The 22,426-nt window shown below is 41.2% G+C and overlaps 1 protein-coding gene across 1 annotated transcript; it reads right to left on the reverse strand.

Annotated features, from left to right (window-relative positions):
• Window positions 1-10,286: 10,286 nt before the first annotated feature.
• On the reverse strand, window positions 10,287-14,256 carry sla1a (Src like adaptor 1a). Its single transcript, XM_008300213.1, has 8 exons — window positions 14,097-14,256; window positions 13,584-13,680; window positions 13,243-13,342; window positions 12,930-13,016; window positions 12,610-12,713; window positions 11,795-11,926; window positions 11,222-11,351; window positions 10,287-10,918 (listed from the first exon to the last, which is right to left on the reverse strand). Exons 2-8 carry the CDS (start codon window positions 13,663-13,665, stop codon window positions 10,717-10,719), a joined length of 837 nt encoding a protein of 278 aa, XP_008298435.1. The 5' UTR covers window positions 13,666-13,680; window positions 14,097-14,256; the 3' UTR covers window positions 10,287-10,716.
• Between the last annotated feature and the right edge of the window lie 8,170 nt (window positions 14,257-22,426).

Raw genomic sequence — 22,426 nt, forward strand, 5'->3', positions numbered from 1 at the left:
GTAAATGGTGTGACACCCGGCGGTCCGTCTTCCAAACACATCCGAAGGTTTCACGAGGCAAAAGGTTCCTGGGAGTTTTTCCACTTCAACAGGTACTTTTTTTTTTTTTTTTTTACGTATTTCGCATTTTCCCAAAAGTACTGCACATCATAGTAAACGTGTATCTATTACAGCAATTAACTATAAATCATATGCCTCTCTGTAGCCTACAGGTGGGGTTTTAACAGCTGTTTGAACTGATTCACTGACTGAGCTTTTCTCATTGGAAGTAGTTGCATGTTCCAAAACACTGGGTCTAAAACAGTAAGATCACTGTCCTTTTTTGTAAGCCTGGACCGTGGAATTTCTAACAGCAAATCATTGTCTGATCTGAAGCATCTGGGTGCGAAATAAGGGGTTAAAAGTTCAGATGCAAAGTTGGGTCAGACCAGGTAGAGACTTAACAGTAGAGAATCTTAAATTGAATTTCTTTAAAGAATTAGGGTTAATAATAATTCAGCCAGGACTGCAGTATTGTGCTTCCTGTGTCGAGTAGTTGTGAGTGATCTCGCTGCAGAGTTTTCTTGAGTTTGCTATCTGCAAATAAACACACAAAAACAAAGAAACAACAAGAAACAGATCCTCACAGTTCAGCACTCATGTGGACCTGCATTTGCTCGACAGGTAAACTCGGATTTGGAAAACTTGTGGTGAATTTTCTTGATAATGCATATTGTCTGTAGTCTCGACACACTGATTTATTCCAGTTTAAGGTTTCATTGTCAAGCAGGCAAAGAGATGTCCTAGAATTTAAAAGACATGTTATTTATTGAAAGACATTTGATCTGTGGCAAACTGATAATGTGTTAGGCATCATCAGCACACAATGTGATAAGAGCCAGAAGGCAATTTGTGAATTATTACAGGTCAGCATGTCTTGTAGAGGGACCCAGTGTCAAAAAACATTCCTCCTTTGTTTTAAAATTGCACAAATCACAAACCTTATTTTTAAACTTACACCACATATAAGACTAATCTCACAGTTCTGTTGTAAACTGAGATGTGACCTCCCCTCTGGAAAACACTGTCAGAATGCTTTTTCACCTTGCCCACTAGATGTCAGACTATTGCTAACAACCAGAGTATACTATAATGTTAATGCAGTTTAACCCTGCATACGCCAACATCTTATCACACTTCATTCAAGCACAGTCTGCGTGTGCTGTTCATTATCTGCAGCTAAATGTTGTCATATTTAATTGTTTTGGTGAAGTGTTTATGTAAACCAGTTTAAGAGAAAGTATTGGATAACTGTCATGTCAGTTCACAGAGTTAGTTTTTGGCCGTCTGTTCAATTTCCACACTTTGACCTGTGTGTCATTTTCCTCTTCACTCAGCTCTGATGATTCTCACAGATGCCAGATCAACATATGCTGACTCTGTGTCCCGATGCATTATGTAATGAAGAGGTCTGGGACAGAATGGATGCAGGAATGAAGGAATGTTCCCCTCCCTGGATCTGACAAATAGCCCCTCTTGGACTTAGACTAATCACATACCGAACATATCTGGCATGATATGCTGCTTGTACACTGCGGACACTGCTGAGGGGAACATTTTTTGCGGGACTGGCATAGGTAGATTAAGTAATGATGACTTCATCCTGGTCACATAATTGAGAGAAAGAAAGCGCAAGAGTCGGGGAGACTCGGCTGACGTTTGGTTTCACAATGAGTTTTCCATTTATCTGCTCGCCACTACCAAGACTTGGAAAGTTTTCCTGTCAAGACCCGTCCTAATGAGTTTTTCCATTACTCCTCCGTCTGTGGTTCGCTGTAGTATGCAATTAATTCAGAGATGAAACGCAAAACCATTGTGGAAACAGCGGACACAAAGGGAGTGTGCCACAGATAGGCGATTTTTTTGCATCACACTAAAAATACAGTCGTGCACAATAAACAGAGCGAGCTGATTATGATCCACCAGCTTTATTTATGAGCTTAACCCCGACAGTGTGTGGAGCAAACTGCATTTGGAACAACAGCTGTCAACAGAGCAACAAGTCAAAATCAGAATTCCAGTCAGAGCAGATGAAGAAGATGTGTCACAATATCTCATTTCAAATCGTGTCAGAGGTAAAGAGATCCATATGTTCCGTTAACTAGCAGGTGACCTCGCAGGATGTTTGCATGAGTGTGCGTGCTTCTGTTTATCAGTCTCCTCGTTGCCTATATGTATCTGTCAGTCTGTGTACATTCCCAACCCTGTGCTACTTATTCTTGGAACGCAACATCGCTCCGTCTCCCACTCTTCTAGACTTGAATTCGAGGTTCACTAGCTGGCTGTCAGACAGGCATCTCGAGTGGCTCCAGCTGCACGGGCTTCTGTGTGTGTGTGTGTGTGTGTGTGTGTGTGTGTGTGTGGGAGATGCACACTTAGCTCCACGTCAGCTACTGCTATAGCAAAGCAGCCAGTCTTCTCTGGCCTGCTGTTTGTCTGTTTGGCTCCAGCAGTCTCTCCCTCCACATGGAAGTTGTCCAGCATCCTGATAAGGGAAGAGCAGAGCCGTGACAAGGGGGAGTTGATGCCTGCGTGGCTTCTCTTCGTCTCCTTCTTTTGCACTGTACTTAAGTGACCGAGGAATAGTTGATTCTTACCTCCCAGTTAGTTGGTGTTAACAACAGGAGATACTTCTGCACAGTGAAGCAGATACTGAGAAGGTTGCAGTGGTTCACGCAGACGAGGTGTCAGTAAGAAATTAAGCAGTTCACTGTTGAGTAGAGGAATTTCATGCAGCCCATCCTCAGCATTTCACCATTTAATAAATGTCCAGGAAAACGGAGGGTATGCTGCAGTCAGAAATACCGCCTGTCTTTTTCCTGGAAAGCAACAAGGCGCACATCTGTATTTGCCATTAAGCAGCCACATGCTGCCAAAATGCACATCTAAAACCCTCTGGATTCACCGGTATGTATAGTTGATTTTCATCAAATAGAGGTGCAGTTTCTGTGTTAAACCTTTTTTGTGAGGCTTTTTTTTTTTTTTTTTGGGAGTCACATCACAAGAATTAGATTTCAGTGGAGCACATTTAAACTCTTTTGGAGCAAATCTGCTTTAAATGACATATTCAAATTAAAATAACTTTAGCTTCTGCACCATTCTTGTACACTTGCAAATTAGAGAACCGAAAACAGAAGCAGAGCAGATTTTTCTCCACCCAAATTTAAAGACAAAATTTTGAATAAAAGAAAAACTGATGCTATTTTTGCGAAGATGAGAGCATCGAAAAAACCCCAGAGCTTCTAATCACTGTTGAAATCAGTGAACATTGAAGATTTTTGTCCACCTAAAGTAAAAAAAATAACTTTTTATGTATCACTGCTGCTCATAATGGTGAAATGCTGCAAGACCTGACTTACAGCGTTCATCGTGACTGGGGACAGTGTGCTGCTCTTGTGCAAAATACAAAAGAATTAAAAGAAAATGAATGCTATTTCTACAAAGATGAGAGCATCCTGAATCCTGTCCTCGTTGGGGGAAACTTAAAGAGGAGGAGGGGATCTGGGCTGCAGGCGTCCTTGGGGAATTTATGAGCTTAATGCTTTAATTAAAGGACTGATCAACAATCATAGTGTCACGACCGCAGGGAGACTTTACTTAATTGATCTGTTTACTTCATAAAAAGTTCAGATGACAAAAGCAAAGCCAAGAAAGCTGTTAGTCAGCTGTAGGCTAATGTGCTAACACCTCAGAAACCCCAGAGCTCCTAATCATCGTGTTGAATCTCTCGGAGTTCTCTTGTGAACTTTCTAAATGTTGCGTCTGCAGACGAGTGCCGTCGCTCTGATTAGCCGGTCTCACTTCACGTCGTTGTCGTTATTGCTGCAGCTCTCTGTGTGGTAATCGGCAGCCAAAGGTGCAATCAATCATGTCAGAGCTGTTCTGTTATTCCTGGCCTTTCTCCAAAAGCAGCAAGGCCTCAGGCACTGAAAAATGTGTCTGCATGTGTGTGTGTGTGTGTGTGTGTGTGAGTCAACTTTATAATCAATCCCTTTAGTAGAAACATACGGTATTTCATCAGAGAACTGTTTCACATCAAGCGGTAACAATAAATTTGACAGGATACAACTAATTCAATCACCAGAAAAAGATCAGGCTGAATGTTCATGAGTGATTACAAGTGAACCGCGTCTCGCTCGTGTTACAGGTGGATTTGTTGTCGCTGTGGCAACAAACACAGACGTCTTGTTATTTTTCCTTGGACTTGTTACCCTTTTGTTCCATTGATGGGTTTTTCAGTTCTAACAATTTCACCAAAATGCCAAAGCAAGTGGAGATGAAAGTGTGAAGGAGCAGTTTAATGCTCTTTCTCACGGAGACTTAGGCAGTTTCCAGCCTTTGTGGTGAACTTTGCTTTTTTCAAACTTAACAGGGAGATATAAAATATTATGTAACTTTTTCCCCCCCAAAAAACGTCTAACTATTCCTTTAAGGATGCAGCAGTTTGCATGAGAAGCACAGCGATATTCAGGAAGCACGATCTCAGTCTGCGACGTTGACACATGCGTCTAATAAGAGAAGAGTTCGATCAGTGTTGAAATATTTTAAATGTGAGCGTGCGTTAGAAAAGGATTAAGTGGGATCAGCTGTAGTTGTTCCTCCCAGACCTAATATGTTATGTCAAAACATGACAGGATGGAAAAAAGTTTGCCAAAAAGTTAGCATTTAAGAGACACAGCAGTGGTGCAATTTTGGTTTGACCTCCGAAGTGTGAAAACAAGAGGAAGTGGTCGAAACTGTTCAGCTGCTGCCTGTCGATATAGGATACGGTGCTTTCATTTTGAGCCCAACAATGACAAACTATGATTCTATACAATTTCTAAAAAGAATTTTAACCTATTTTAAGTGGCCACTTGACGGATAAATTCTCCAATAATTGTGAGCCTCTCTTCCCCAGTGAACCCACTCTCATCAATCACATATTATTTTCTGCCCTCGTGACACATTTATCTCATACCCACAGCCTGACCTGATGCCCATCCGTCTTTACTGCCCTCATTCTCGCTGTCATCTCACCAACTATGAAGTGCTTCAGACTCATTCCTGACGCTAATTTGTTCACAGCTGCCCTCCTGCTTGTCATTCCGCAGAGATAAATGGGGTTCAACAGGCGCTGAAGGCGAAGGAGAGGGAGATCCTCGTGCACGCATGAGGAATATTTCACAGGTATTAGGAGGTTTTCATCTTTGGATTCCGACCTACCTGCTAAAGCAGTAATTCTTTACAAGACTTTACTGCAAACTGAAAGAGAAATATGCAGTTATAAAGTCATCAAGTGGGCTTATTTAGGTTTGCCAGTGCTTGAATTTCCAATTAGGAAAGGGCCCCGCATAATCTCGGGTTGATTATTTATACGATGCCACGTGGCAAACATCTGCAAGAAAATCTCCTCATGGAAAGTGAACTTTTCGCCAACAGGAACTCTCCACCTCTTTTGTAGTCCATTTTTTATCCAAATATCTGTGCTTCCCAGAAAAACTCATTTATGCCTCCGCCTGACTGGAGCGTTCCAGGTCCAAACGGTTGTTTTCTTCAAAAATATTCTGTCAGGTTGTTCCTGTTCTGACAGTCCAGACACAGATCTCTCAGCATTCTATTAGGCCGTTCAGATGGGTCTGCATTGTTCGGGTTTAATACGGCGTTAGTTGGCCGTGAATGAAAAATACCAGCAGGCTGTTATTAGTTTGGCCGATGCTGTAGTTGTTAGACGCAACACAGCATCGCCGACTCATGCTGCTGTTTTATAGCGACCGTCAGTATGTTTCCTCACCTATTTTTGCTCTTTGACGTGAAAATAGAACTTTACGAGCAGCACTGAACATTCTGCCACATTATGTTAGAATTTATGAGAAATGGCTGAGGGAACAGGAGCAGACACAGATTCCTGGGAGATCACATAAGGCCGCCCCGTTCCCTGGCAAAAAAAGACGTGGACCTTCGGAGCAGTTTCTCTTGAATGTTCGGTTTTTGTTTGTTTTCCCCTGGCTCTCTGGACAGCCTTGGATTTGGTTGTGTGTATTGGCTCCGGCCCCTGGTTCAACATTAAATGTTCTCATGTGCTGTTTCTGAGGAAAACACTCCATGTTGTTGACAGTACTCTTTGGACGAGGTTGCGCTCAGGATTTGGTGAAAACTGTCGAAAGCGGTCTCACTTGGCAAACATGACTTCATTGAATCCCCGTGCATTTTCTTAACAAAATTACACACAGCTCTCGATGTGCAGACGTCATATTAATGTTTGGAGCTTTAGAGCAAGATAAAAATCTAGACTGATTTCTGTTGTACACCTGCAGGAAGTGGTCAGAGTTAAAGTTAAAGTGGGGCGTCATATTTTAACCCAAATTAAGCTCAAAGTACCAACAGCTCTCGGTGTGAGGTTTTCTGACAGGAAATGAACACCCTGGTGTCTATTTGCAGCATATATGTTGTTCTCAGAAGAGAATAAAACTTGAAGACAAACATAAAAATGGATTTTATATTAGCGAAACTCCTAAAACGTCGAGGCCCTTCAAGAACGGGCCGCATGTCCGTGCGTTGAAAGCAACAGCGTGGAGAAGGAGGGTTTTAATTAAAGCAGCGCATTCTTGATTAAGCAAAGGAAACATTTAGCTGGATTTTTTATTTTTTTTTTGCAGTTCACCACCAAGCATCCAGCGCTGAACCGGTGATGTCAGAGGTTTGGACAGCTGGGCCTCAGAGCACAGAGGAGGATGTGGTGAGATTAGAAGAGCCTGATAACCAGAAATTAGACTGTAGGAGGAGGATTCATCTCTCCATTTCTTAATTTCCTTCACTTATCCCTCCTTGCTTTCTGCGCCTTGATCCCATTCCTAGAGACGGAGACATGAGCAGGCCTCAACTCTTCTTCCTCTTCTTGTTTTCACTCAGGAAGAGAAAAAAAATAAAAGAATTAGAGGCCAGAGAGCATTGTTGGAGTGTTTTTCTTGGTGCTTACATCCACTGTAACATCAAACAAAAATCAGACGGAGAACAGGGGACTTTGAATCGCCTTTATTCATCCCAAAGTCATCCTGAAACCCGGGGTTTTCTTGTAAGACAGCATGCACTGTGCGGGTATCTGGTTTTGTTAAGTTTGAGCTGTGTTTCTTCCGCTCGTCGCCCCACTGAGAGCCTTTTGTTTTCGCCGTGTACGCACACCGATGTGTGATGATTGGCAGGGCGACGGAGGATTGTCTTTCTTATCTGCATCGGTGTTACAGTAAATGCTCGAATCGTTTCAGGGAAGAGTTGTTTTTTTTTGCGCGTGGAATCTTCACCGTCGTGAATATGGATGAACGGGGCGATCAGAGGGAGAGAGTTGGGTTTATTTTGAATAAAGCGGCCTCTGATGGATTCCCAGAACTTTGCCTTCGTTCGGAGGTGGACTTTGATTCACCCTCGCTGTTACACACATGTGACTAACAGCGACGACGGCCGCCGATCAACTGCAAATCCACTCGTGGCGCACAATGTGGTGATCATCTCCAGTCTCTCCTAGACTGGTTGCACATGGTGGTGAGAGGCTGTGAGTAATGCTGACTGGACAGCAGTCTCTGCGTGGTGCAGCAGTAGGCTACCAGATGTGTGTGTGTCTGCATCACTGATTGTTCCATTCAACACACACACGCACACCCACACACACACACACATCCTTTGACTTTAATCCAATCGGTTATTTTACGAGACTTTAAAACGAGCCAACGCGACTGTTTGATTCTTTTATTTAGCAGAGAAGAAAGTGCTGAGCTCGATCACACGCGGTTCGCTCGTAAATTTAATGAAAAATAAACAAGGTTGGCAAGGTTGCGCCACATATTACAGAGGATGTATACCAACTTCCTGCGAGTGGGCTTAGACGGCGTAGGTTTTCTGTCCTCCCTGGGAAATTTTTCCAACTAAGAACCTTTTTTTCTCTGTTATTTGAACATTTCCGAGCCATGAATAGATAAACTTGTCCAATATATCACATAAATAGCAACGATTAGAGACAATTAACGTAATCTAAGCATCATTTTGTGGTTGCAGGATTAAATAATTCAACATTTTGCAACCACGTCAGGCCCAAAAGCTCTGCCTTAAACGGAACCGACTCCTGTTTCAACAGTTAAGTTGAACTTTTCCTCGCTGACTGACTGACTGGCCCGTCTCTGCTTCTGCTCACATTCTCAGACATATTTGTCATGCTTTACTTTCTGACTCAAATGCGCCAATAACGGGTAGAAAGCTATAGATAACAAGCAGAGACTGTGTAAAAAAGATAACAGCACATGCCTCGCTCTATTTTAACATGCAGTCTGCTCTTTGGTGTCAGTGGTTAAAAATGTTTTTAGGTCCAGCTGGTAAATACAGAAGAGGAAGTTGTGCAGGCACATATATGAATCCTCTGCAACAGAAAGGGTTTTTTTGGGTATTTTTTTAGCACAAATAATTCTCCTGTAATAGTGACAGATCTTCGGTCTTTGAAATTTTTTTTATGATCTTATTAAATGTCACTTGTTCTGTCAGCCTGTTACGTGGCGACCACAATTAGCGAGGCCGTTTCACAGGCCGCAAAACAACAGAGGAAGTTCAGCGAGTATTAGCAGTTTGTCTGCGTGTTTCAGCAGAAATTTGAATTTAGCAACTCTCAGACCTTCTGCCCAATATAGTCACTGTAATGGCGAACACTGAGAATGTGTTTTTCCCTAAATTCTTAAACTTGTGTTCCGTATGAACAAACGCATCATGATGATTTGTTTAGAGCTGATCTTGTAGAATCTCACATGCCCAAATACCAGAGGAAAGACTTACATGTCCCCCTTTGAATTTGCAAAAACAGATAACTCCATCTTCACAAACCTTGAGAAAACCCACTTTTCCATCGTCTACCTGAGACAATATCGATCAAACTTAAGTTATCTCTATTTGTTGTCGTGTCATTTCTACTCAGTCAACTTCAGTTTGATTGATATCATCTCAAGCAAACAACAACAAAAATAAGTTTTCTGAAAATCTACAAAAATGGAGTTTCTGTTTTTGCAAATGAACTCTTCATTTGTGCAAAGTGGTCAAATCTGTCTCTCCAAACTCTCTGGAAATCACCAATAAAATCACCAGTAAAGTTGTTCAATTTTCAATCAATCAGCGATCATTTCTTCAACCTACTAAACACCAAGTCATGTAAGATGCGAAGACTTTTGATGTTTTATTTACTATCTTATATGAACATCATATCAAATGACTGTGTGAGAGGGGCGGTTCATACTGACAAACCAAGAATCGTCACCCAGCTGTTTACTAAACCCACCAAACGCTATCTGCCCAACACCAAATGGCCAACACACATTTCATTCGGGTGTTAATCTAGAACACAACGAAGCTTAAATGAGAGTGAATATTGAATAACTCTAGCCAGACTATTCTGTGATGCAGAATGTGGTCTATTATCATTCAGCTGTAGATGCAAAAACACTTGCTTTTGGCTCATTTCTTATGTCTTGAAACCAATCACAATCGTGTTGGACGGAGCTAAATTCAAGAGTTTTTGAGCTAAACCAAGATGCAGCGACAGTCGTTCTGCAAAGCAATGATTAAAGAATTGTTTCAATGGAACATTTGTATGCAGGAAGTTGATTACTATCAAATAAAAATGTTAATTCACTGAAAAAACTAGCAATGCTGACATACTGCATGACCCAAAAACTCAGCAAAACCTAAAACGTTTAGTTCAGTAGGTAGCCGAGAGGTCATTGTTGTTGTTTCCTATCGTGAAGGAAACAAAATGGTTACACATTTTACACCCAGTGAATCACACTAATACTGAGCAAACAATCATCAGGTGAACCCTAATGCCGCCTTTCCACCTACATGGAGCCAAATTTTGAACCTCTCAGAGCATTTCTGGCAATGTTAAGTTAGGTCAGAACCCAAACAATTGTTTCCCAAATGAAACCAAAAGATTGCATTCTGCTAAGACCTAAATTTTGTGTCATATTCTACTGGTTGTGCTGTTCATTGTGCAACGCCCTCCGACACTAAAAAGTTTCCCCTCAAAACGCAGGCTGGTTTGCTTGACAGCACCAACATAATCCTGAATAGAAGTGCTTCAAAGACCAGATGGGAAAAGGGAAAAGGGAAAAGAGAAGTCCACATTTCAATATTGTCCTCCCAAATCCATGTATTAATAATAAACCGCTGTTCGTGAACACATATCAGCTTAATGAGGTAAAAATACATCAGCATAGCCAAAGAAATCAATCGATGCAAGCTTGAGTTCATGTCACAGTATGACCAATCTACCATTCAACATTTATTAACACATAAAAATAGTTTGGAAACCACCAACAGTCATACACACATTAATACTACCCAACAACATCCATAGCATTCGAGTCTCTTTTTACTGCCATGATGCCAGGCTTCGTTTTCAGCCCTATATGTAGCATACACTTCACAGTTTCATTGCACAGTCATCCAGTTCGCCTCCACACTGCTCCTTTTCATAAGTCATCGTGTAAGTGGTTGTGCCTTTTGCATTATTGTTAAAGTCCTTCAAAGTGTTAGAAACTACCCACACTTCGATGTTTGGAATACGGCCCCCAGACGCCATTCGAAATGTACAGCGGATTCCACAGGAGGACGTCCTCTATTGGCCTCCTCTTGAAGGAATTTCCAGTCTTATGAACCCCACTGCTGCCTCTAGAAGTCATCCTCATAGCCAGTGGCTGCGAGGCCGTTTTCAGGGAGGGCATACACAGATTTGCTTTTCTTCTTCCTGTTGTCTGCTTTTTGCCGTGAAGCGTCTTGTTCTCCAGAAAAGGACAGGTAGGCGGCGATGCTGTTCCTGACTCCGTAGCTCACCATGTTCTCGCTGCAGCTGTCCGTGCTGACCAGCTGTTTCCTGTAGAGAGCAGGGGTGAAGACACGCATGAACATCGACAGCTTTTGCCAATTTAAAAAAAATAAATAAATTATGAACTGCTCTGAAATTTCTGTTATAAGATTGAAAATCGGCTTAAACAACCTTGACGACCTGAATTTCTATTTTAGAGATAATTATTTTTGATAGATACTTGATCGCTTCAGTCAGTTTTCATGACTTGGTTCCAATCCAAAGACTTCTTGTTGAATTTGAATTTTCCTTTTGTACTGTCACCCTAATTTGATTAAAGCTGCTAAATGTGATTCTGCACTTTGCACGCACCTGTCTACTTTGTTCCAGTCAAAGTTGCGTCGCATGACTACAGGTGGAGCTGCAGGACTTGCGTCTGGTGGCGGAGCCGTGCCCGACAGACACGGAGAGGTCAGCGCACAGCATAACCCGTCTGCAGAGTCTGAAGAGGCAAAGATACGGCAAGTTAAATACAGCTGTAATTCTTACAAACAAACACCACTTGCATAATTTGCATTTACCGCCGGCACACTCGACTGATCAAGCAAATACACAAACCACACTTGTGAAAAGGGGTTGGTTGAAGATCAAAAATATTTCACTATTTAATAACACACACCAGCACTTTTCTCATCGTGCAGGCACCAGTGGTCATTATCGAGCATGTCGTATCTCACTTCCTGTTTTGTTCTAAAAATGTTCCATGAGTGACGGAAATGAATAAAAACATGAACGCTGATAAGAAACACTTCTATATTTAGAACATGAACATTTATTTAGATCATTTAAGGACACCTGATTACACAAGCCGGATTGTGTGGCCTGCATGTTGGGATGTTTGTTTTCTACACGCTTCTCTTCAGTTAGATATCCGAGTCGACCCACCGGAATAATGGTTGATCATTTCCTCCAGGCACTGGAAGGTGAGACGTGGTGAGATGTAGTACCAGCTGTTGTCCAGTCTGAAGATGCGATAGTGCTTAACAATCCTGTGCTTCACTGATAGCGAATACAGACCTGAGGATGTGAAATATGACGCGTCATTTGTAATGGTGTGTGTCAGTATGAGAGCATCAACGACTAATGATCGGATCATACTGAACATGTTGAAACAAAGCAGAATTACCATAAAGGTCACGGCTCTGTTTTAATGTCATTGTTTAGTCACTGAATACTATTGCATCATGACTAAATTAAAGTTTGAGATCAACATATGCTCACGCAGAATTTACCACAAAAGAACCCACTGTCTAGTAATTCCCCTGATACGTGTCTTTATAGGGACGGGACAGTTTGTAGTTTAGGGAGAGTTTGATGAGGAATCAAATCGTGTCCCTCTATTAAATAGGAAGTTACAGCCAAGACATGTTTGGATTAGTTTAGTTTAAAAGTCTTTGGCATTCTGAACCCGAATGGTGACTTGCTGTTTCCTCCCATTTCTTGCCTTTATGGTTCACTAAGCCAAGCAGCTGCTGATGTGACAATGCTGACACAATTCTGTAAATTTCAGCTGAATCAGTAAGGCTTTAACTGCTGTAAATAATCTCAATGACATATATTTAAATGCGTCAACTTGGACCTGACTAGAGCCAGTCTTTGCTTTGTACCTCCCTTTTCATCCTAATCTCATCTTGGTTATCCTCTTGACAACCTTTACACAGAACATTTCAAACCGAATTACACAAGAGAGCAGTTCTCACCTCTCTCTCTGGAGCTCTCACGCACCAGGAACGAGCCGACTCGGTTCCCCGGCAGAAGAAGCAGCTCTTCTGCCTTCTGCCTCTCAACTCCCTCAAACAGCCACCTGACAGAGCAGAAAACGTTATCTGAGTTCAGAGTAAATACTTGTCGGATTTACAACATGATGAATAAAAATGTTATTTAAAATAATACAAGAACATATAAATGCATGATTAATAACATTCCCTGTTATCTCCCTTATAATAGAGGGACTTTACAGTAAAAGGACCTTTATTATTTGCACCAAGGCCAACTCTTTTTCTTTTTCTTTTGTACTTACCCATGGTAGACTTTAGCCACATGACTGTTTGGTATGTAGTTCTCCTTCCCTGTTTGAACGGAACGAACTCTCCACCAATACGCCTCCCTAACCACCGTGAAAAGACAAAGAGGAATTAAAAGCTGACCTTTTACGTGACCACTTCTCTGTACTGCAAACTTAGAACATCAGGTTGCAAGTGAACTTTTAGACTCTGTTTTCTCACAGTTGTTTGGAATCTTCCAAATGCCTGCCTGTTTTTGTGTGTGTGTGTGTGTGTGTGTGTGTGTGTGTGTTTTTTTTTAAAATCGAGAATGCAAAAGCAAGATCGTACTTTGCGACGACTCTGAGCTTCTCCCCCATTCTGTAGATCGGCTCGCTGATTTCAGGAGAGGGGTAGTCCTGGAGCACCACCACCATGTCATCCTCTGAACCTGCCAAGAACAATATTTACAGCACTTATAAACACATCTACATGCTGATACACAGACATCATGATAAGAAAAAAAAATGTCCAAGACCAGGCCTCAGGTAGAAATGAGTGTCATCTGCGTATTGTAGACATACAGATAAAGTAGTAAATGCAGAATGGCTGTTGCTGACAACGGAGAAAGCTTTCACTCTGCATTCTTTATCCATTAATTAACAGTTTGAAAAGTTGCAAAGACATCTCACCCTTGACAGAGTTGTTGAAGTTTTCAGTGCTGCCCTTACTCCCTGCAGTCACACCTCGCATCATGTTCCCCATCCTCCACATGGATCAGACACCAGCCTGAATTCAAGACAGAGACATGAACCAATCTGTAGCTTTGTGCCACTAAAACTTCTGTCTACTGCTGTAACCGTTCGATAAGCCGACCGTATAGCGCTATCTCATCTGACACCTCCTTGCAGAATAGGGAAGCTGAGGCTAGATGCTATCGAAGTTGATTTTCCATTGTAGCATCTAGCTGTGTGTACTGACAACTAACAGAGATGGTGAATTTTTGCATTGCAAAATCCTGTTACCAAACTACAAGTCATATTTTGCATTATGATGTATCAAAAATGCGTCAGTGTTAATATATTTCAACAGATCCTGCGTATTGGATGGATACTCCTCTGTTACATCAGAGTGTTCAGTTGGCTTGAATGGAGAAATAACGGTTTTTGTCTGCACAGTAGACATGATAAACTGTTGGCACCGACCTGTAAAACCCGTAGTTCGCCGCCTCTGATGGCATCAAGTGCGTTGGGAGAGGTGTCGGTCCGAGCAGGACATGATGGCAGCAGCAGCAGCAGCAGCAGCAGCAGCAGACTGTGGCACTACAGACGTACCATGTTCATGCGAGTTTACAGGAATGACATGTCACAGAGTGCGGTGACAGCTCTGCATCTGACTGCAAGCTCACTTCCTGTCATGAAATGAGGAAGAACGCAGGCAAAAGTGTTGTTGAGACACAAGTGAGTGAAAAACAGCCGCCCTGACGTGTTTATTTAGAGTAACCGAAAGCACTGTTATAAACACGTTATTTTGGTTAACGTTCATAATATATATATAGATGGTTTTACACTATGAATAAAATTCCTCGATTGAAACGACATTTCCACATGAGTGTGTTTTTTTTTTTCCAAAACAATCAATCAAAAAAATCATTTTTAAAAAATTATATTAATTAACATTAGCAGGTCAATCTGAAATTAAACTAATCTTCAGTTGTAGCTCTACAGTGGAATAAAACAGAACTGTAAGCACAGTGTTTTCAGCAAATTGAGAGCAACAGTGTTAAGAGAACTCATTGGTCAGTTGAGTCAGTCTCCTTTATACCTCTGCTTAGCTGTTGCGCATTGAAATAGTTTGAACGATACAGCAAAGCAATGGTAACTGCCTTGTTGTTAAAAGCCATCAGGGAGAATGCAGATAAAGGCAAGTATATACAATATATAGCATAAAGTATGAAATGTTCTGCATGTGTGGCCTCAGGAAGTCTATATTTACCAGCTTTGGTGTTTAGGGTTTTAGCTGAACTCTGCCTCTGTGGTTATCAGCACAGACATACGTCATACCTGTGCTGAGAGTTCAGAGTAAGCCTCCCAGAATAACACAGATGAGCTGACACTGAACAGAATCGCTTTCTGTATGGACTTTATTGGTTCTGTTTTCCTATCGGTGCGTACCTGCAAAGCTCCAAGGTCATTTCTGTGTTATTTTGTTGCCTCGCTGTGCACAACGGCCAGAGGAAATGTTGTAGTTGCAGGTGTGACAATGCCAGTAACAGCGATGCACTGCAATCTTGGTGCAAAGATCAAGACAAGAGTGAGTAGTTAGTAGTAGTTAGTAGTTAACATCTTCTTCTGGTGTCTCTTGCCATCTCATGGCAGCATGCATCAATTCCATCTGCAGTCTCTGGTATGCTAGAGGTACCGAAATGCACTCATGAGTTCATGATAGTAGAGCCCTGCATACAGTCGTCCTCCAATTTAATCATACCGTTTCATTAAAGAAAAGGCAAAATTCACAATAGTCACTCAAATAACTAGAAACTGAAAAAAGTAATAATAAATAAAAATTTGCAAAATTATAATTTAGTGAAATCAGACATTGCTTTTGAATTGGGTGTGAAAAAAATAATGTAAAAAAATAGTAAAATAAAAACTGTCCCGGACAAATTAGAACACTTTGCTGATAAGCAGTGGGCCAAAATCAGAATACCTGTCAACAGGTGCAGAAGTCTGATTGAGAGTTACAGAAAACACTTGATAGCAGTGATTGGCTCAAAGGGTTGTTCAACAAAATATTAGTTTACGGGTCCCATCATGCTTGTTTGCTTCTTGTTTTGTTTGTTTGTTTGTTTTTTAATATTTCTGTTGAACCACAAGTAGAAAGCAATGTCATGATTTTCATTTCATTTTTATTTATTATTGCTTGTGTCAATTTCAGCTTATTTCAGTGACAGCTGTTTTTTTCCTTCTTTAATGAGAGGGTATGAATACATTAATGGACGACTGTATGCTTCAAAGTCTAGTTTTCTACATCTATCAGTGACACATAAGGAATGAGGGGTGTTAATGCCAGTGGTTGGGTCTGTGTAGTGTGTGACATGTGTGAGGACGTATTGAGACTCATGACTTGCCACCACAGGTTTTTAATCAGATACCCGACCATTCATGATCAAGTGCACCAAGAAAGGTACATTTCACAGCAGCAAAAGTATCCACCAACAATTCTTGACTTTTTGCTGAGACTTGTTCAGTGCCGTTACTCTAATTGTATTATTTCTTCTATATCGATCAATCAAGTGCCATGCTATTCAGCGTAGGCGATCATTTCTCTACATCGAATCCCATCTTTTGTGACTGTTGCCCGTTCCATATGTAGCCATGATGTTAGTCCGTCTATTATTTTAATTCTCTGCCTTCCTCGTCCTCGCTTTCCATTAATTTTTCTAGTTCTATATAGTCAGACTTTCATTATACATAGTCAGACTTATAGATTATATATATATAGAATTTCCCAAACGGCATGCCATACTTATCTGTCTGTGTGTGTGTGTGTGTGTGTGTGTGTGTATATGTATCCATCCACTTCTTTCTGTTAAAACGTACACGCACATACACACATTTATCTCTCCTCTTATCTCCACCAACATGCTTTTTTTTTAATCACAGCAATTTTAAGCTAAAAGATTGAGCTTTTATTTTGACGAAGCATGCACCTGTGACTGATTTTAATCGAAACATCGACGTGAAACCCATTTATCAACATCAGCCCTCAGCCCTTACATAAGTACAGATTGAGTAGGTTATATCTGAAGCCTCAGATCGCCACTTACGTAACAATACTCCTCTGTGCCACATTTTATTTTTCTCAGGACAACTTAACTCACGTGTTTTCCATATTAAAAACTTGGATTAGTCCGCTCCAGACCATTAGGCCTCTTTCTCTTGCCACTTTTTCTTTCTGAATGCAGGGCAGCAGAGATAGAAAAAAAAAAAAAACTGAAATGGAGACAGAGAAAGAGATCAGCCCTTTCGGTGAAGTGAACTTTAGAGGATAGCTTTAGTAGAACAAAAACAAAAGAGTGTGATTTAAAGCTTTTTATATTTTTATTTATCTGTGTCATTGTGGAATCTTTTAAAGTTTGGCACGTATTAGTTGTAGTCAGAAAAACATGAGCTGGCAGTTCCTTTTGCTGGTTTCCTGATGTGTGGGTGTGTATGCTTGTGTGTGTTTGTGTGTGGGTGTGAGAGAGAGAGAGAGTCAGAGGTAAGTATTCCTGAGAGGAAGGACACAGAGTCGGATGTCACGTTATGTCTAAACTGAACTGCAACCAAGCGGCATTTTAGGCTGAAGCTGCTTCTCCGCTGGGCGTGGATAGAAAGCAGCTACTGCGGCTTGGTGGCCGGTGGCTGGTGTCGGATGCCAGGACTCGAACTGTTGTGGTTGCAAGGAAGGAAGGAAGTCCTCATCAGCTTTAGGTGAAAATAAATACAAGGTCGACGGCATGTAGCTTGTGTGGTACCAGTTTTATCGTCGGCATTTAAAGCGTTTTCTCTCACCAGTGTTGTTCATTTTTAGCGATTTTCTTTTCTTTAGTCGTTGTTGCTCTCTCTGTTATGTATCACAGAATTGGCTAACAAAGCCAGACTACAGTAGCTGTATCTTCTTTACTTCTGAGGATAATTTCCTTTCAGCTTATTAATGGGGAAATACCCTCGCGTCTTGGTGTTTAATGTAAGAAAGCGTAATTGAATGATTGAAGTTTTACCAGTACAATGCACATGACGGACCACGAGTAGAAATGCTTATTATAAAGGACACTGGAGGCTGTTAGCAACGAGGATCTAAGGTTTCATACGCAAAATCTAGAACTCCAAAGCACCTTAGCTCTTCCCTTCCATAACGTATTTGTAGAAATATAAAGTATGATCAAATAGAAGCGGAGTAGAATACAGTGCTTAAATACATTGTGCAGTTAAATGATAAAACAGACAGTATTCAGGAATTTACAAAAAAAAGAAGGAAAGGGGTAGAAATATGAAAAATACAATCCAAAAAGATCTACAAGATTTAATATGCAGTATTCATGTCTGCAAGGAATCAACAAGAAGTCTCTTTGCTCTGGAACATTTTCTTCCTTGGCTAAACAGCTTTTTCATTTTCTCTTTTTCTATTCAGGTCCTGGCTCCTGTCACTGACGCTGCCAAGGCCATGTGTGCCTTTAAGTGAGTCACTAGCAGACATAACACAGGTGAGCCAGCGGGTCCGTCCACGTTGACCTCCGGCTCAATGGACTCTTTGTTGGATGGTAATGAGAAACTTGTTTCTCAATTAGTGAGGGCAATTAATCGAGACTCCCTCCCTCCTGAATTGCCTCTATTAATAACCTTTGAATGAAATTGGATCGGGCAGGTGTTTATTTGGCAAATTGCATGAATAACATCGTATAGGCAAGTGCAGTTATTAAAGCATTAAGCTACCACACACCATTACCGCTGCTATGACTGGTTAAAGAGTGGATTCAGACGTTTATAGATCTGTGTCATGGTAGAGTATGAAGAGTAAATGAGGAAACGGGTAGATCCAAACACCAGCGGATTTTATTTGCTCAAACTTCTGATAAATAGAGGTTGCATCCTTCATACCCACGTTCCAACAATAGACTTTATATTTAACCTATACACAGATGACTATATCTAGCTCACATATCTACCACATGCATCAAGAACACAAAGAAAAAAAACATTAAAAACACATTACAAACAACTAATCAAGTGACCCAAGGGTTTATACTCAGGAAAGGGCTGAGTAAGCAATTTATGCAGTGCCGATAAAACTCATTCAGTTTGTTGGCTTTAATCTGTGTAGCTTTAGCTGTATGCTTCGGGTCATTGTCCTGCTGGAAAACAAATCATCTCCCAAGTCGCAGTTCTCTTGCAGACACTATCAGGTTGTCTTCAGTCTTCCCTATACTTTGCCGCATTCATTCAGTCTTCAGATACAGATCATGCCACTTTGTCTGGCGTGATGCTATTCTGTTTCCTGCCTCAGAGCACCAAACCCAGAAGCAGCAAACCTTTGCAGACGTTACACCCACTCCTCATCTCCCACAGCTCTTTGCTTCATCTGACTGGAAGCCACCTGCCTTGACGTGCAAACGTTTTTCCAACCTCTACCTTTACGAGATTTCCTGAAGCTGCTGCTGAGAAGCATCCCCACACCATGATACTGCCGCCACCGTGCTTCAGGATGATGATGTGCAGTGCTTTCTGTCTGCCAAACACAAACACAGCGTCTTCTCTTATGGCCAGAAAGCTCAGTTTTGGTCTCATCACACCATAGAATCTTCTTCCATTTGACTTTGGGTGTCAACTGGAAGAAGTCAAGATAACATATGAGCTTTTTTTCAACAGTGGCTTTCATAAAACTTTGACAAAACTTGTTGTAAGCACAGTTTCTCCCGTCGCAGTCACTAAAGCTTGTAACTCCTTTAGAGGAGTGATAGGTGTCTTGGTGACCTCCCTCACTAGTCTTTCTTGCATGCTTTACTCCACTCCTTAATGATGGTCAGTGATTTGGAGTTTTTCTTATGCCCATCCCCTGACTTACACTTCTCAATAACCTTTTCACAGAGTTGCAGTGTTCCTTTGTTTTGTAGTTATAGCCCTACAGTGCTGATTCAACAGTGACTTTGTACTACAGTCACTTAAAATACATTCACTGCACTCAGATGATCTACATTTTACAGTTGTATGACTTCTAGCACCATCTGTGTTGAATTAGATGAGTCATGTTAAAGAGGGTGAACACTTGTGCAATCTTTTATTTTATATGTTTAATTAACTGACATTAAAATCAGCTTTGACACAAAAGAGCCTTTTTTGTAATCTCTGGGCGAAAAGAAACCAAATTAAATTGACCATGAATCAGTGTTGTTTAATGTTAAGAAGCAATAAAAGGAGACGACTTCCAAGGCGGGCAATACTTTTTATAGGCACTGTATATACTACCTGATTAGAGGCACCTCTGTCTATTTATTTATAATTAAATGTAACACCAAAAGTAACAACTGTCTTTATTCAGAAAATACACATAGGAGCTCTCTAGCAGGTGTTTGGAGGTGTTACACCGGTTGAAAGGCTGATGTTTCACTGCCAGGAACTTCCCTCACGTGGATAATTGTTGAAGAGTTCCCACATGATTGATGCCTCGCTGCAGGTTTATAACACGTGTTGGGGAAGTTGTGAGCTTCAGCTTTGAAGGTGGCAGATGATTTGTAAGCCCTCTCTCTCGGCAGCACACTCTTTCTTTGACTCTTGTAAGATACAAGCTGTCTGTCTGTGGCTGACAGTGGCCACAGTTGCCAGCGGCAACTGTGTTGGAGTCTGGATGTGTTTTAAGATTTCAAGGTCTTCCACACCCTCTGTCTAAAATTACTAAATTACTGACTGTAAGGAATTCCCATCATAATTTTTTTTTTTTTGTCTAAATCAAGACATGCTCGTATGGTTTCAGCCTTTCTGGTAGGAGTGGAAGTAAGTGTTGCCATAATGAATCTCTCCACAGTTCCTCTTTTCCTAAAAACAATACACATTCCACATGATCCGACACGGGGAGTTAGTTCTAATGTGGTTGTTGTGTTCTCTCACTGTAATAAGCAGTATCTAAATTCAGAAGCAAGTCTGACCCCACTGGACCCAAAACCACAGGATTGACAGGAACGGGCGTGTGTTGGTTATACTATGTGAATCTGAATGTATCTGCAGCTTTTTTTTATCCGCAGTTTTATCCACAGACTTTATAGGCTTCAAACACTTAGAGCCAAAAATAATTGCGCAAAGAAGTTAAAATCCCTCACCAGTTAGCCTGTAATCATTAATATAATGTGGTCACTGTATGTGGGTCATTCAGGCATCTGGAGCATCTTATCCACAAAACCATCTGCGTAAGCAATCAGTCCTCCCTGCTTCTCACATCCATTGATGCATTCCTCTAAGCTTTCATAAATATTCCTCGGCATAATCTTATGATGAGTTTTGGCAAAAGCGGTATTCCTGTTTGCCCATTTAGTGATTTAGAATTACAGAGTCACTTATCCCAGAGCCCACTTCAACAGAATCATTTTGGTGATTTTAATCGTAACATAATTGGACAAACTTGCACTGAGAAGTCTGAGCCTGTGTTTGCAAACCGCTGCATCATTATCACCGAGTTTGTGACTAGCTGTCCTCCATTTAATCTTTCCTGGCAGTGCAGCATGAGCAGAGTCCCACAGTGAATCAACAACAACAAGTTTCAGACCTGAAAACCCTTCCAGGCGTAAAAACATTAATTCCAGTCTGCTACATTAAATGAGACCTGACTTAATGGCTCCGGAAAGTATTGCTCATGAGCATTACATCATTGGCATGATTGTGAATTCCAACCACCACCATTTAAAAAAACACAGCACTGAGCCATGTGATGGCACTTAGTTAAGCGGGGGCAGTTAAAAGAAGTGTGGCTGGACCGTTTTGGCAAAACATGAAGAAGAGCTTCAGTAATTAACCATACCAACTGATTCTGTGTGACTTTATCCCATTTAGATACTGCCCTGAAACCAAACAATCAAACCCATTTTGCGAGCACAACCAACAGCTGATAATTACCTCATCGCCAAGTCATTTTAAATGTTTGTGGTGAAATCCACCATTCCACCCACCACCAGGGAGTCACGGTGCAGCCTGTGCATGTGCATGTAATCCAGTGTTGCAGCTTTAGCTTTAGCTTTAGCATCCATCTGACAAAAATGCATGCATTGTGCTGAACAAAAATAAAAAAAAAGCAGCTTGTGATATTTGATTAAATTGTATCCATTCTTTCAACATATGGGAGAAAGCTACAAAACATAGCATCTCTGCAGCAGAACTAAACAACCCAGTACTTATGATTGGACTATGGTGGAAATGGTAATGTGCAGATTAAGAGTCACACATCTTCAACACATAGAAATAATGAGGGTGACAATGGAACACGGTGGAATATTGTCCCACTTATCCTGAAGGGTTTAATGATGGTGGACATTTTGGGAAACAGGATGATGTAATGTCACGTTCATACACACTTCTATCGAGACCATCATGTGGCAGAATGTCTGTCATAATTACTGGGAAAAAAAAAATTCTTAGACGACAAATGATGGGGTTGTGGACAGTTGAGTGCCTGGTTACAACCCTAACTGACATGCCAGCATCCTGCAGCCAACCGCCCGTTCTCTTCTTTCTCATGTCTCATTTGAATAAAGCTGCATTTTAAGTTGCCCTTTTTTACAGTCACTGGTCAAAGAAGTGTCTGTGTGTTGGTCACTCTATCTCATCGCTGTGCTTTCAAGCCTCACCAGACTCGGGTTTGGATTAACTCGGTGGTTGAGAATTTGTTATCAATGATACCAATAGAAATAAGATGTCTATATTTCTTCTGAGTTAGAAAAGAGGACTGTTGTTCTGTTACTGTGGTTAGTGCTCAATCTCATAGAAGTAATAATGTTAAAAACTTTTTA

The sequence above is a fragment of the Stegastes partitus genome, unplaced genomic scaffold, assembly GCF_000690725.1.
Source record: "Stegastes partitus isolate 25-593 unplaced genomic scaffold, Stegastes_partitus-1.0.2 Scaffold1511, whole genome shotgun sequence".
In the NCBI taxonomy this organism is placed as follows: Eukaryota; Metazoa; Chordata; class Actinopteri; family Pomacentridae; genus Stegastes; species Stegastes partitus.

Excerpts from the sequence above, each read along its gene's own strand:
- sla1a (XM_008300213.1), bottom strand. The coding sequence starts at position 13,665 with ATGTGGAGGATGGGGAACATGATGCGAGGTGTGACTGCAGGGAGTAAG. Across the intron at positions 13,343-13,583 it reads CTTCAACAACTCTGTCAAGG|GTTCAGAGGATGACATGGTG; the intron begins GTGAGATGTCTT and ends TGTTCTTGGCAG. Across the intron at positions 10,919-11,221 it reads GACTGGAACAAAGTAGACAG|GAAACAGCTGGTCAGCACGG; the intron begins GTGCGTGCAAAG and ends TGCTCTCTACAG.